This window comes from Aotus nancymaae, unplaced genomic scaffold (genome assembly GCF_030222135.1).
Source record: "Aotus nancymaae isolate 86718 unplaced genomic scaffold, 86718_ANA_hifiasm-v0.15.2.pri h1tg000036l, whole genome shotgun sequence".
Taxonomy (NCBI): Eukaryota; Metazoa; Chordata; class Mammalia; order Primates; family Aotidae; genus Aotus; species Aotus nancymaae.
The window spans coordinates 20131025-20147318 of NW_026988450.1; the positions used below are offsets into that span (position 1 = coordinate 20131025).

At 40.5% G+C, this 16294-nt stretch overlaps 1 protein-coding gene across 2 annotated transcripts in view; it reads right to left on the bottom strand.

Moving 5' to 3' along the window:
* Positions 1-16294, bottom strand: part of SLCO5A1 (solute carrier organic anion transporter family member 5A1) — a 144637-nt gene that overhangs the window by 71262 nt on the left and 57081 nt on the right. For both annotated transcript variants that reach the window (XM_064384263.1, XM_021675230.2), the window contains 2 exons: positions 13716-13848; positions 6904-7121 (listed from right to left, as the gene is read on the bottom strand). In XM_064384263.1, coding sequence (XP_064240333.1) covers positions 6904-7121; positions 13716-13848 — 351 coding nt within the window. The remainder of the gene's footprint in view (positions 1-6903; positions 7122-13715; positions 13849-16294) is intronic.

Consider the following 16294-nt stretch of genomic DNA (forward strand, 5'->3'; position numbering starts at 1 on the left):
ATAGAGCAGAGCAGCCAAACTAGGGGAAAATATTCAATGTGGCCATAAGACTTTTCCTGGGCTTCAGATTTTATTCTGACTTTCCTGACCATCAAAGCAAAAAGCTGTATAATCATCAATATCAGAAACACAGAAACATCCTGCATTCTTCAAGGAGAACAAAGCTTTTCCTAACTATGTTCTAGATCTGTGGTTCTCACAGTGTGGTTCCTGGACCAACAGCTTCAGTATCACCTGGGAAATTGTTAAAAAAAAAAAAAAAAATGCTAATTCTCAGGCCCACTCCAAACTTACTGAATCCGAGACTGTGGACTGGGCCTAGAGACTTGGATTTTAGGGAGCCTTTGTGGTGATGCTGATGTGGGCTAGGTTTGAGCACCATTGATCCAAGGAAAGGGGTTTTCTACAAAGGGCACTGAGCAACCATCCTACGGCAAACATGGGGAATTCAAGTAGCAGTTCAATAAAGCGGCAAACACAAAATTAAAGTTCAATTAAGCAAAGGCAATATGCAAGGAGACTAACAGCACAGGGCCCAGGCATGTAGCTTTTGGTGATCCCTCTTTGCTGGGTCAAACATTGACCCTAACACATTCATACTTTCCTTGTTCCAAAACACCTAGCAAAGGCATACATGCAATGGTTCTGGGTGTTCTTGGGCAGCTCAAACTCAGAATTTGTTCCTTCTGCTTCCATCAACTAGTTCCTTTCCCCATTATCTGAGATTCAGTCCTATAACCACCTCTGGTACCTTTCTCTCCATCATTCCCATGTCAGTTGTCACATCCTAAAGAAATGACCTCTTTCGCCAGGTGCAGTGCCTCACACCTGTAATCCCAACACTTTGGGAGGTTGAGGCTGGCAGATTGTCTGAGGTCAGGAGTTCGAGACCAGCTGGCAAACATGATGAAACCCCATCTTTACTAAAAATACAAAAATTAGCCAGGTGTGGTGACAGTGTCTGTAATCCCAGCTACTCAGGAGGCTGAAGCAGGAGAATCACTTGAGCCCAGGAGGCGGAGGTTGCAGTGAACAGAGATAGCGCCACTGCACTCCAGAGCGAGACACAGAGAGATTGTCTCAAAATAAAAGAAAGAAATGACCTCCTTCTCCCCTCCTCTCATTCCATAATCAATTCATCAAATATTTGCTATGTATCTTCTAGGTGGTATAAACTCAACAGGAAATGTAATGGACAAAAAAAAAATCCCTAACTTCATGGAGCTTACTTTCTCACTGGGGAGACAATAAATAAGATAAGTAAGTAAAATCTATGGTAGGTGAGTGATGAGTGCTAAGGAGAGAACCAAAGGCAGAATGGAGGGAAGAAGCCTTGGAGGGGAGTTTGGAGGTTTTTGACAGGGTAGCTAAGGAAGGCCTCACTGAAAAGGGGCCATGTGAGCAGTGCACTGAGGAAAGTGAGAGGCTCTGAAGAGAACATTCCCAGCACATGCGTGGCAAGTGCAAAGGTCCTGGGGTGAGAGTGTGCCTGGCACATTCGAGGACCAACAATAGGCCCAGTGTGGCTGAAGCAGAACACACAATAAACAAATAAGACTGAAAGGAGATAGAATCGAAGAGGTAACCAGAGGTTAAATCATAGGTCATAAAGGAATGGACTTTTCTATGAATGAGCTGGGAGACCACAGAGCTTTGAGCAAAGGAGTGGCATTTTAACATTTCTGGCTGCTGAGTGGAAGGCAGGTAGAAAGGGGCTAATAGTCAAAGCAGCAAGGCCAGTTTAGCAGGCTGCTGTCCCTTCCTTCTCTACGAGCTGAAACCTCTCCACTGGGCTCTGCCCGCAGCCGTGTACCTGCGCCCCTTCCTACCAATCTGCTCCTCCTCCTCCCTAATCTATGTCTTTGAGTGCTGCCAAATGCTGGCTTAAACCTCCCCATTCCCCATTAGAAAAGAAATAAGAGAGCTCACACTAGAGCTCACATTGTCTTCCATATGCCCTGCTTGACCTTCCCAACCTTATCTCCCAGGCCTCCGCCACATATATCCAACACACCAACTACAAAATGCTTGTTCAGCATTTTCAAATACACCTACACGGTCCCAGCTTCTGGCCTTTGCTCTCTCTGCCTGAACATTTCTGACACCCGCCTCCACCTACGGAAATCCTCCTCGTCTTTTCAGGGTCATCTCAGATCCCACCTCCTCCAGCCTTGAACCCTCTGCAGCCTTGAACCTCCATACCATTGCACCTGTTCTCTTTTTATGTTCTTTAATACATTTCCATCTGTATTTGTCCTGGCTCCCTCAGTGGACTCTGTGCTCTTGGAGGGCAAACTATGGCTCACACAACTTTATAATTAAAGCATGGAGTACATACAGCACCCTGTATAGAGTGAACATTCAATGAATTCAATGATGCCAACATTATCCTTCCATGAGCAAAATTCTCTCACTTTCAGTAGCCTCTTTAAATCAGTTTATCACTTCAGAGTAACTGTTTAGTTAGGATTTTAAATATATTGCACTCTAACAGATAAAACTCTAGCAGAGAAAAATGTGTTACATTTTATGCTTAATTAGTAATACACAATGAAGCTTCAAAGATTAAAAAGTGGACATAGAAAGCAAAATCCTTCTATGATTAACTGCCACCAAAAGTTTTTTAGATAGAAAGCTGCCCAGTTAAATTTAGAATGCTTTAAAGTGCTGGACCTCAAAGCTCAGGGAAATGGATTCACTTAAATATTTTAAGTGTTTATTTTTATTGGTAAGATTTTTGATGGAATCAATGCTAATCTCTTTGTGGAATGTAATACAGACATATTGAAAATTCTACTTTCCCCTTTGTGGTGTCTTAAATCAGCGTTATTCCTGCATAATTTATAATAAGAGTATGAAAACACTGAGTCAGATTTTCTCAGTGTCTGTCATTAAAATGTGGAGGTGGAGTATATTTTCTTTTATCATTCTCTGCAGCGGAAATTCCCAAAAGGGCACCATTCTGTATGGCTCAAATAATTTTCTTTTCTTTTTTTTGAGACGGAGTCTCACTCCGTCACCCAGGCTGGAGTACAGTGGCACAATCTTGGCTCACTGCAACCTTCACCTCCAGGGTTCAAGTGATTCTCCTGTCTCAGCATCCCAAGTAGCTGGGATTACAGGTGCTCACCACAATGCCCATCTAATTTTTGTATTTTTGGTAGAGATGGGGTTTTACCATGTTGGCCAGGCTGGTCTCGACCTCCTGACCTCAGATGATCTGCCCGCCTCAGCCTCCCAAAGTGCTGGGATTACAGACATGAGCCACTACACCGGACCAATAATTGTCTTTTTAAGGAAGTATAAGTTACCAACTTCTACGTCCTCTTTGAAGGTACTAATATTGGTATCCAAATTTCAAATATAAAATAAAGACCAAGAAGCCAGGTGTGGTGACTCACACCTGTAATCCTGGCATTTTGGGAAGCCAAGGCAGGCAGATTCCTTGAGCCCAGGAGATCCAAATGAGCCTGTAAAACATGATGAAACCCCATCTGTACAAAAAATACAAAAATTACGTAGGTATGATGGCACAGGCCTGTAGTCCCAGCTACTGGGGAGGCTGAGGCAGGAAGGATCACTTGAGCCTGGGAGGTTGAGGCTTCAGTGAGCCAAGATCACACCACTGCACTCCAGCCTGGGTGATAGAGAAAGACTCTATCTCAATAAAATAAAATAGAATAAATAATTTAAAAATTAAGACCGAAAGAAGCCCTACTCTAGAAAATAGAAGGGAAAAGAAGATCTGGGACTCAAACTCAGATTCAACTCAAAATGGACTTTTCTACGAACCATTCTTTAAGGCAAGACCTCAATAATAAATCTCAGCTTTGTTAAAAATAACCCCAATAATACATCTCAGCTTTGTTAAAATTATGTCAATAGCAGAATGATTCCTAAGGATTTAATTTGTCCTTTGGAAAGTTATATTAAATATTAGTCACTTTCTTCAGGTGATATGTATTAAATACACTAAAGGAAATCAATGTATACAAGATAAAAATAAATTAATTTTAAATATTCGAATTGAACATTATTTTAATACCATCAATGTCATTTTAGCAAAACATTTTTAGTATAATTCAATTAAAACAGCATTTCTTTCTAACAAGATAATGTGTCTCTCGAAGTTCCAGTCTTGATATGATTAGAGAATCCAGTACAAGTGGAAATAATGAAATGAATCAGCTGTGTGTCCCAATCAGGAGGTTTGGCTACAGAAGTAGGATCAGTCATGATAATCAAGGCATAGAGTTAAAAAAAGGAGACTTTATCAAAAAGACTAACAAGAAAATCAGAATAGAAACAGATTTTATAAGCCAACTACCCATCATCATTCAAAGACCCTTCTCATTCTTGTTTTTAAAAGAAAATATCTTGAACCATCAAATTGAGCATAGAGAAAACAGAAAAGCAAACCCTGGCAGTACAAGAAGATATTCCACAAAAATAGTGTATAGATTCCATTTCCAAAAATCATTTTTAAATTCTCAATGGCCTTGATCACTTTTGAGCCAGCATATCTAAGTGTGGGTTCCCAAGGAGCAGGCCCTGAGACAAGAGTTCACGTCCAAGTAATTTATTTAGGCAAATCAGGAAACTCTGGGTGGGGAGTGCGGTCAAAGTGCACTGGAAGGAAGAAGAGCCCACGAAAGACACAGAAACACACCTCAGAATTCCCTTCCCCATGAGGGGCAGGAGCTTCGGTGTTTATCAGTCATCCGGTTAAGACTTCTCTGGGGCATGGGAGGCCAGGGGTTTCATTCCGTGGTGCCTGAAGACCACCTCAAGCAGGAGCCAAGCAGTTTTTCCAGCTCACAAAGAAAACCCTTCGGGCAAATCATTTTAGTCCTGGCAGTTAGTGGACCTCTGCCATGAAAACGGTAGGGTGCAAAAATGCAGACAGGCCATTGATAGCATTGTCTACACTGCAGCTTCCAAAAGAACTTCATTCCCATTAACAGTTGTATCTGCTGTTGATATTTGATATCAGTCTTCTCTCCATTTTCTACTATCCAATAACTCATATATTTCACATGCAAGTCACCCAGTCCTAAGCTAGGTGATTTATGTTTCATATTCATGTGAAATTTTATATAAAATATACAATATTATCTTACCTATGACTTTATTTCTCCCTTTGAATCTATAGTCTCCATAAATGAAGACTCAAAGGCTGGCCAGGCACAGTGGTTCACGCCTATAATCCCAGCCCTTTGGGAGGCCAAGGAGGGTGGATCACCTGAGGTCAGGAGTTTGAGACCAGCCTGGCCAACATGGCAAAGCCCCATCTCTACTAAACAAAAAGAACAAAAATTAGCAAAGTGTGGGTGGGCCCCTGTAATCCCAGCTACTCAGGAGGCTGGGGGAGAAGAATTGCTTGAACCTAGGAGGCAGAGGTTGCAGTGAGTGGACATTGCACCACTGCACTCCAGCCTGGACAACAGAGTGAGACTCCAACTCAAAAAAAAAAAAAAAAAAAAAAAAAACAAAGGCTATTGCTGTGTTTTAAATTCTTTGACATCAAGCTTGTCTCAGTTGAGTTATGAAAAAAAAAAAAAATCACTCTTTTGATAGTAGCCATAATGGTCTATAATAAGTTCACAAAAAAATGATGGGCTGGTACACATGGGAAGAGACCAGGCCATGCCAGTGTCCAGAGAACGCTTTATGTTATTAGAGCATAAGAAGTCACATACAGTTCCAAAACTGCACGCTGTCACAAAATCATGGGAAGGGAGAGGGCCAAATCTAAAATGTAACTGCAAAGAAGCATTTTTAATGAAGTAGCATTTCAATTGCTTTCCAAAAATATAGTCTTTAAAAATGGTCCAATTTAACTATTATTATTCTTAGACAGTAGGGACATGTCTGTAACATATGAGTAACTTTATTCTAGGCTGGAAATGTTCCTCTTTGGCCACACTGTGTATACAGTCAAAATGAGACAATAATGTGCCCGGATATATTTTACCTAACACAACCTCGATTCATGAAAGCACTAGATAAATATTATGCTTCATAATTTATACCAAAAAAAATCAATTCACAGAATGTTGGAAACTAAACTGAAATTAATAGGAGTGTAACCTTATAGATTTCTGGAATTAAAGGAACGTATTGTCATTCAACAGATACACAACATACTGAATATTGTCTGGTCATGATCACTTCAAGTTGTTTAGGCTATAGATGGCCTAATCTAGCTTTGATATAATTAGCATTTTTAAAAGAAATAAAAATGAAAAAAAAAAACCATACATCACCAAGACCTTTTGAATGCTTTTACACTGGGTTTAGGCCCATCTCCTGGCCTCCCTTCTCTGGGGCCACATGCGAGCACTTGACAAAGCCGCTGTTAAGTGAGATCCCTTTCTAGTGGTAGGTTTTATACTTATGTATGCATGAAACCACACTACCAAAGTCACTGATCCCCTGAAACAAACCCTCCATTGCACAACGCACTTGATTTTTAATATTTTAAAAATCAGACTTCTCTAATTATAGTAAATAACATATATAGACATCTGTTTCTTTATGATCTAAATCAGTGCTTCTCAAACTATGCGTGTGAGGAAGAATCATTTTTTAAAATTATTATTTCTAGTCTGTCATCTACTAATACGTTTGCAAAGACAAACATGACGAATTATTTTAAAATTAATTTTTTAAACAACATACAAAATATAAGCTTAATTTTTAAACTATTATTAGATACAACAGACAAAAAATTACTCTGTCAAGTTCCTAAAAGAGTTTTGCAACATTTACTCTCAATCTTAGTACTTATCTGGCCACAGGCCAACCCACAGATGGTGGGTAGACGGCAGTGGCCTGGGACCACACTTTGAGTAGCACTGATCAAAGGACCATGCATGTATTTATTCAAGAGAGATACATTACCTCTGACATCCTTTCCAAATCCCATAGAAGAAACTTTTTTGTCCACTTGTTCACTGTTGTTTGATTTCTCCTTCAGAACATCATCATCAGTAACAGCATCAGCAGAAAATTTTTTCTTTTTCTTTTTCTTGTGTCGAGGTGGAAGCTTTTTTGGAAAAGTAAACATTGGGAATATCACAAGAAACATTGCAATGGCACAAAGGAGGAATCCACTCCACCTAAAAATTGGAAAATGTGAATAGCATTTATGGCTTTTCTTTTGTGGGTGAGAACAAATTACTAGTAAAGTAGAAGTTCGTGGTGATAAAATTCTCGAGGAAATTTTATAATCAATTGTAAAGAGATAGGAAGTTGGGCAAACTAGGAAAATGAAGGAATTCTCCTTTTCTGTGATATAAATGAGAAATCTGCAATTATATTAGTGTTATACTGAATATTATAATCAGCAACCTAATTAGAATTTCATTCAAGTACTTTTGGGCACCAATGGGTTAGTTCTGCTAGCATTGTTAACCTTCTACAATGTGTACTTTATGATAAATCACTAAATTATAAATTCAATAGAAAAATAATGTAGACTATAGCATGTTATGCGGACCAATATAAACATTTTTTCTCAGAAGAAAAGCATTAATATCCCATGTGAAATATGTTTTAAATTGTTGATAGTATTCAAATATTTTTCTGCAAACACTTAAGAATGTATTAGTCGGGTATGGTGGCTCACGCCTGTAATCCCAGCACTTTGGGAGACTGAGGCAGGAGTTTGAGGCCAGCCTGGCCAACATGGTGAAACCTTGTCTCTACTAAAAATACCAAAATTAGTCGAGCATGGTGATGGGCACCTGTAATCCCAGCTACTGGGCAGGCTGAGGCAGGAGAATTGCTTGAACCCGGAAGGCGGATGTTGCAGTGAGCAGAGATCAGACCACTGCACTTTAGCCTGGGTGACAGAGTGAGACTCTGTCTAAAAAAAAAAAAAAAAAGAATGTATTGCCACCCACTTAACTGGCCTTCACAATACTTACCCAAGTACAAGGTTTACCGACAAAGACATTTAGACTTAGTCTCTGCCTTCAAGAACCTATAACGTATTCATAAGCAAGCCAAAATATAAGAAACAACCTCCAAGAAATGCGAATGCATGTAATTAAGTGTCAGATTATATGGTATAGATTATGAGTGCTATCAAAATTCAGAGAGGGAAAATTAATGAGTATCGGAAAGCACCTTAAGAAAAGTAGAACAGGAGCTATTAGACTCAGAGTTCTGTCTTTAAATTTACCTGAGGTTGTCACATTGCAAAGCACTAGGAAGCAACCACAGAGAGAGAAATGAAATTGTAGTGCTAGGGCCTTGGGCTTCTTGACTGCATGATTCCCCATGCGGCAATTTCTCAGTCCCCTTTCAACCTTTCCTTAGCAATCAGAGGCCCCTGACCCTACCTAACGGGCAGGGTCATTCTAACTACGATTCCGCACTTCCAAACTCTGCCATTCAAGCTTCCAAGTTCATAAATGCTTAACACGCTCGCATCAATTATAACCACAATGCAAGCAGCATTGTAAGTATTAACGTTGAATTCAATCCAGTAAGAATGTAGATCCATTGCAAAGTGAAAATTCATTTTTTAAAATAATGTTTCTAATGCAGTACTGTTATCAGCTGCTAAAGGTCACAGTTGAGAGAATGATTCCTACAATTGGTCATTAATAATTCAGTGTGCTATTTTCAAAGATATTTAAAGTTATATCAAATGAAGATTTTAAGATAGTCAGGAAAGGGCTTTATGCCGAGAAGATTGCTTGGGGCAGACTTCCAGCGATCTCAGTTATTCAGAATGTAATCACCAGCCCAGTGCCTGACACAGATTAGGTACTCAAAAAAATCTGCTGAATAAATAAGCTGAAAGAGACAGTTTTAATTTTAAAAAGGTTGGCTGGGCATGGTGGCTCACACCTGTAATCCTAGCACTTTGGGAGGCCAAGGTAGGTGCATCACCTGAGGTCAGGAGTTCAAGACCAGCCTGGTCAACATGGTGAAACCCTGTCTCTGCTAAAAATACAAAAACTAGCTGGGTGTGGTGGCAAGTGCCTGTAATCCCAGCTATTCGGGAGACCGAGGCAGGAGAATCGCTTGAACCCAGGAGGCGGAGGTTGCAGTGAGCTGAGACTGCACCACTGCACTCCAGCCTGGGCAACAAGAGCAAAACTCTGTCTCAAAAAAAAACAAAAATAATTAAAAAAGGTCATCTGTCAGCCATGCGCAGTGGCTCATGCCTGTAATCCTAGCACTTTGGGAGGCTGAGGTGGGCTGATCACCTGAGGTCAGGAGTTCAAGACCAGCCTGACCAACATGGAGAAACCCTGTCTCTACTAAAACTACAAAATCAGCTGGGCATGGTTGCATATGCCTGTAATCCCAGCTATTTGGGAGGCTGAGGCAGGAGAATTGCTTGAACCCTGGAGGCGGAGATTGCGGTGAGCCAAGATCGTGTCACTGTACCCCAGCCTAGGCAACAAGAATGAAACCATCTCAAAAAAAAAAAAAAAAAGTCTTATGTCTACAGAGAACAAGCTATGGTCATGCCCGGCCCCCTTAGTACTTGGCCGCTTACGAGGTCCTTACCCATCAGGCACTGCTCACTTACCTCTGGAGTCTCTCCATTCCAGTCCCCTGAATCCCTGCAGCTCCCTGGCTCTCACACTCTCTCCAGAAGAGGGCAGGCAGTGTAGTGTAGGGGACAGCTCATGGGCTGTGGCTTCAGACAGAGCTAGGTTTGCATCCTGTCTTTACCACTTGCTAACTATAGGATCCTGGGGAAATTATTTTGCTTTTCCAAGTAGGCCTTCTTATCTATGAGAGGGGTAATAAGTATTTTGGGGGTCATTAAAATTAAATAAGACAATGTTTTGAATGGACGTCATAAAACGTCTGCCCCCTAATTAGCAATCAGTTCATGATAGCTGGTTTTGTGTGGTTGGTTTGCCTTTTATTTGTTTATTTATTTATTTTGATTTTTTTCTTTAGAGATAGTGTCTCACTCTGTTGCCCAGGCTGACGTACAGTGGCACAATCATAGCTCACTGCAGCCTTGACCTCCCGAGTGCAAGTGATCTTCCCACCTCAACCTACCAAATAGCTGGGACTACAGGCATCGTGGTTAATTTTTTTATTTTCTTGTAGAGAAGCAGGAGGTCTCACTACATTGCTCAGGTTGGTCTCGAACTCCTGGGCTCAAGTGATCTGCCCACCTCAGCCTCCCAAAGTGCTGGGATTAGAGGCACGAGCCACTGGACCCAGCATGCTTTTTACGTAGCATTGCACTCAGCCTCCCTGCCCATCCAAGCCCCAGCCATTGACTTAAAATTATATGCAAACATTAAAAATATACGCGTAATAGCCAAAGTGAAGGTGCATAACAGAAATGGGGGAATTACAGCAAATAAACAAAAATAATATTTATATTAAAGCAGAGCAAACCAACTCACATTCTTCAACAGTCTCCAATAACATTGACACAACACATGATATAACAACGATGCTAAAGAGGACCCTGAGAAAAGCTGAGTGAGACAGAAAGTGTGCAGTACATGTTGGAAAAAGACACGTCAATAATAGCTACACTTGAAAAGCTAGACTACCTAAATCCCTTTCATGAACCATGACTCAGAGACAATTCACAATGCAGGCCGGTTAAGAGAATAGACTAAGAGCTCTGCTCTGGAGTAAGTTTCTTATCCCAACTCTCACTGACTCTGAGGCTTATGGAAAATTATTCAACTCCCTGAGCATCAACTTCCTCAGCTGCAAAACACACATAACACCAGTGACTATCTATGGTTGTTACAAGGCTTAGATGAGAATGTTTGCAGAGCTTAGCATAATACTTGACACGAAATAAGCACCCAATACATTTTAGCATTATTCATTCCTTCTTCCTTTCAGCATATATCTATTGAAAATTTATCACTGCTGCTAGACATCGTATAAAATAGCATTGCATCAAATAACGATGTCATTGTTCAAGGCAGAAGTCTGTTACAAGCAGAGTTACTCAATAAAATTTGAATTCATGTTTAAATAGACTCTCATATATCTCTATATTGACAATCTTTATCATTTACAGAACTAACATTGAGCCATTGAAAATGGATAAAATTATTTGAATGTTGATTAAATTAATAACTAACACATGCTTTACAGCAGGAACTGCTTAAACCCTACACATGTAAACTCATTCATTCCTCACAACGACCCTATGAAATAGGTACCGTAACTACCTTCTTTCATGGATTAAAAAACTGAGGCACAGAGTAACTTCCCCAAAGTCACATAGGTATTAGGTGGCAGACTAGGATTTAAACCCAGGGGAGTATGGCTTCAGGGTCTATATTTCTCATCACTCAATTTTTTTTAATTTTTATTTTGAGATAGAGTCTCGCTGTATCACTCAAGCTGGAGTGCAATGGTGCGATCTCGGCTCACTGCAACCTCTGCCTCCCACAAGCGATTCTCCTGCCTCAGCCTCTTGAGTAACTGGGACTACAGGCATGTGCCACCACACCCGACTAATTTTTTGTATTTTTAGTACAGATAGAGTCTTGCCACATTGGCCAAGCTGATCTCGAACTCCTGACGTTTAAGTGACCTACCCGCCTCAGCCTCCCAAAGTGCTAGGATTACAGGGGTGAGCCGCCATTCCCGGCCCTCATCCCTCAATTTTGCTGCCAACTGAACTAACGTCTCCTAAAAGACAGCATAAAGCACTGTTAGACTAAAGCTCCTGCCCTCCCTCCTTCTTCCTACCCGAGTTGGCTCTCCCCATCTCTCCCTCCAGATGTTTCCCTGTCACTGTGCCCTCCTTAAGGACCCCTAAACAGGACACAGAATACACGCTGGAAGTTCATAAATAGAGTTAATCCATCTGGTTTTGTGACAATGAAAAAAAGTCTCTACTCTGATTTATTTCAGAACTGGAAAGAAAACAGACAAGACCAAAAATTTCACTATGAATGAAGAACTTAAAACTCCTGTGTTATTCCCCTAATGCTGACAGGGGAACTCCTTTCTGTACGATTTTAAAATTCTACCAGACTTAACACTTCCAGCTTCAAAGAGCATTATTCATGAAAAGAGGAAGCCTGTATAACAATTAATATCTGTTAGCTGCTTTGAAAATCAGTCGTGTTAAACAAGATTCCTACCAACCTCAGAGTTATAATGTTATTATCATGTAATGAAGCACAGAGAACAAAGCACTCTAAGACACTCTTTACAAAGTAATTGCTTTCTTTGTGTGTCTATGCTGAAAAAAAAGTAAGTAAGTACTTGGCACACATGTTTTCTAATACTGAAGTATTCTCTCTGCTATAAAATGAAAATGCCTTATCAATGTATAGCTATTGCCAATCCACATGAAATGAATTCTGGACTCCAATATTTTCAATTAGTGCTTGCAATTTTGAAGAAATAACATATCATGTTCAAGTTGAGGACTGCAAGAACTCAACCACAACTCTCTTACTGGAATAAATAACACACCATTCAAAGTTGAAGTTCTCATTCTGAGTCCTAAGCATTATTCATTTTGCAGGACAACTGAGAAAGCAGCTAAACCTCTAGCACATGTGGGGAAACAAAAGATTAGCAAGAAAAAAGCTTCACTGAGAATGTAACAGTGGAAAAGCAGACTGGCATTCCAGGCAGTGGGAGGGTTGTAAAGGAAAGAACATATATATACATATATGTATATATACACATTTTTTTTTTTTTTTTTTTTTTGAGACAGAGTTTCGCTCTTGTTCTCTTGTTACCCAGGCTGGAGTGCAATGGCGTGATCTCAGCTCACCGCAACCTCCGCCTCCTGGGTTCAGGCAATTCTCCTGCCTCAGCCTCCTGAGTAGCTGGGATTACAGGCACGCGCCACCATGCCCAGCTAATTTTTTGTATTTTTAGTAGAGACGGGGTTTCACCATGTTGACCAGGATGGTCTCGATCTCTTGACCTCGTGATCCACCCGCCTCGGCCTCCCAAAGTGCTGGGATTACAGGTTTGAGCCACCGCGCCCGGCCAGAACATATATTTTTTTAAGGCACAGGAAAGATACTGAAAGGTATGATTAAAGTCAACAGGAACGTCCTCACATAGCCACAGCAGTCCTTTTCCTTCACTCTGCTATAAAGAAAGCACCCCGATCCTAAAGAATGCGGATTAAGCTACTGTCCCCAAACCCTCTGTATAAGCTCCCTGCTATGAGAAGGTACCACACACTTTGTGGCTTCAAGCAACACAATCTGACTCATGTTATAGTTCTGGAGATCAGAAGTGTAAAGTGATTGAAAGGGCTGCATACCTTCCGGAGGCTGAGGGAAGAACCCATTTCCTTGCTTTCCCAGCTTCTAGAGGCCATCTGCATTCTTTGCTCACAGCCCCTTCCTCCATCTTCAAGGCACATCACTCCAACCTGTGCTTCAATCATTAGCCTCCTTCTCTGATTCCTGTCCTCCCTCCTGCCTCCCTCTTTCCTTTGATTACAATGGGCCCGACCAGGTCATCTAAAATCATCTCAAAGTCCTTAATCACATCTGCAAAGTCCCTTCTGCCATGTAAGATAACATCTTCATAGGTTCTAGGGATTAGGACGTAGCTTTCTTTGGGATGTTATTATCCTGCCTATCACCCCTTCCCAGGCACCTTTCTGCGATTTTTTGTCTCCCATTGGGCAAATTTTAAATCCAAGTGTACTATAACTCTCACTATTATTAGTAAGAAGTGAACCAAAAAAAAAAAAAATAGAAATCAGGACGTACCAGTTTCCGATGAAACGAGGGTCGTTCTGGTCAAGGTGAACAGGATTTCTGGGATCAACATAAAAACCAATAAGAAGTCCACCTAATAAATATCCCACCGCAGGGCCAAGTGCTCCCATGACATACATGATGGCTGAGAAGACAGAAGGGGAAATATGAAATACAGCGACATTTCATTACGTGTTAGGAGGTCTCTCATTTCACTGTCATACCATAGGCATGCCACAGTTCAATCCAGTTAACTTCCAAAAATTGGGACCTTCAGAGATTTGTGTCCATGTTGACATCTTGGTTTTGAAGCTTACCTTGTATCCACTGTTGTCCTCGTAGAGCATCAGAATCACTGGGAGAGCATTTGGTTGCTTTTGTTTAATTTTTTAATATAAGTGCTCAGGCCCCACTACAGAACCACTAAATTCGAATTTCTAAAAGTAGAAACCCAGGCTAGTTAATGAGGCAGTCACTGAATAACGAAGAGAAGATTTTTTTTTAAGTCTTACGATAAGGAAAAACAAAAAAGTAGTCACACATCATAGCTGGAAGATTCTAGCAGGATGAGCAAATTCAAGGCCAGATTTTGCCATGAGGCTGGATTCTGCTGAATTGACAAAACTGCTGAAGTGTCCTCAAATTGCTAATATTTTTTCAATTCACCATTTTAGAATTAAATAAGATCTTACAATGCATTTCATTTATTGTTAATTGAAGAATCTTATTCAAATATGAATAAATCTCCCTAAATGGCATGGGTCAAAAATTCCCAATGGAAAACACCAACCACAGATGAACCAGAAAATAATTTTTAAAGCACGTGTCCAAGGGGGATGGGGAGAATATGTCTCACTGTCAGTGAATCAAAAGGTTGTCACTGTACCCAAAAAACTTGCCATCAAAATGGGCATATAGGCCGGGCAAGGTGGCTCATGCCTACAATCCCAGCACTTTGGGAGGCCAAGGCTGGTGGATCACCTGAAGTCAGGAGTTTGAGAGCAGCCTGGCCAACATGGTGAAATCCCATCTCTACTAAAAAACAAAATTAGCTGGACGTGGTGGCACGTGCCTGTAATCTCAACTACTTGGGAGGCTGAAGCGGGAGACTCACTTGAACCTGGGAGGCGGACATTGCAGAGAGCTGAGATCATGCCATTGTGCTCCAGCCTGGGCAACAAGAGTGAAACTCCATCTCAAAAAAAAAAAAAAAAAAAAAAACAGACCGGCACAGTGGCTCATGCCTGTAATTCCAGCACTTTGAGAGGCTGAGGCGGATCACTTGAGGTCAGGAGTTCAAGACCAACCTGACCAACATGGTGAAACCCTGTTTCTACAAAAAATACAAAAATTAGCTGGGCATGGTAGTGCATGCCTGTAATCCCAGCTACATGGAAGACTGAGGTGGGAAAATTGCTTAAACCCAGTAGTCGGAGGTGTCAGTGAACCAAGGTTGCAGTCAGCCGAGATCGCACCACTGCACTCCAGACTGGGCAACAGAGCAAGACTCCATCTCAAAAAAAAAAAAAAAAAAATGGGCTGAATGTATTTTGCATATGAGAAAGAAAAGAAAAAAAAAATGGGCATATAACAAACAACAAATTCATTAGCATCCCTTTAATTTTTTTATTTTTCAATTTTCACTTTTATAATTTAAAATTCTAAAATAAGTAAAAGTTTGTCAATTTTAAAATTTTAATATAGCATATGGAATTCCTTGAGAATGACAGAAAAATCTAAGCACATTTCAAACCTAATTTTTTTCCTATTTGAACTCAGTTATTTGAGGACAAATCAATAAACACTTGTAAGGCACTGTTGTGTACAAGGCCTGATAACAAACTCAGGTGCTAAGTGTTCCTCATTTCCATTGTCGTCATGCATTGTAACCACTGAGTAAATAAGGATGCTTTGCATATCCTTTAAAGTTACCAGAAAGCAAACTGAAATAATTAGAATGGCTTCACCTTAATCATTCACACCTAAGTACACTTTGAATGATTTTGTACCTCCTGTTACTTTTAACCACAAACAGCAAGACAGTAATTTATCACCTGCTCTCACTTTTCACACTATTTCAAAAGAGAAAGCACAGTGTTTATTTTATAGAATCATCTGCTTATAACAATAAGACATTAAGTTATTTGACTCTCCATCTGTGTTTGGAAATGGAGAATGGAGGCAGAGCCACAAGTAATTGGTACTTTTTCAGAAGCAGGCGTCTCATCAATAAAATTAGAATTTTGATAAAGATCCTATTAATCTCTTTGTTTATAATCTGGACCGTAACTCAAGAATAGAAAGTACTTTTTCTGTTACAGGTATTCCCATGTGCATATAAAGATAATACTTATGTTTGCACCTCCAGGCAAACTGGCATCATTTACAACTTAAAACTGTAATGAGGCCAAAATGTGACATGAATCATTCTCTCAAAATAGTTCTTCTGGCATGGAAGAGGCTATCTTACAAACACAGACAGGGAAAAGGGTATTCCTGCCACACTGTTTATGCCGGGGCACCTGAGTGCAACATCTTGGAGTGGCAAGTGGGATTGTGCAGGATGTGTACTGGCCAGACACACAATTATC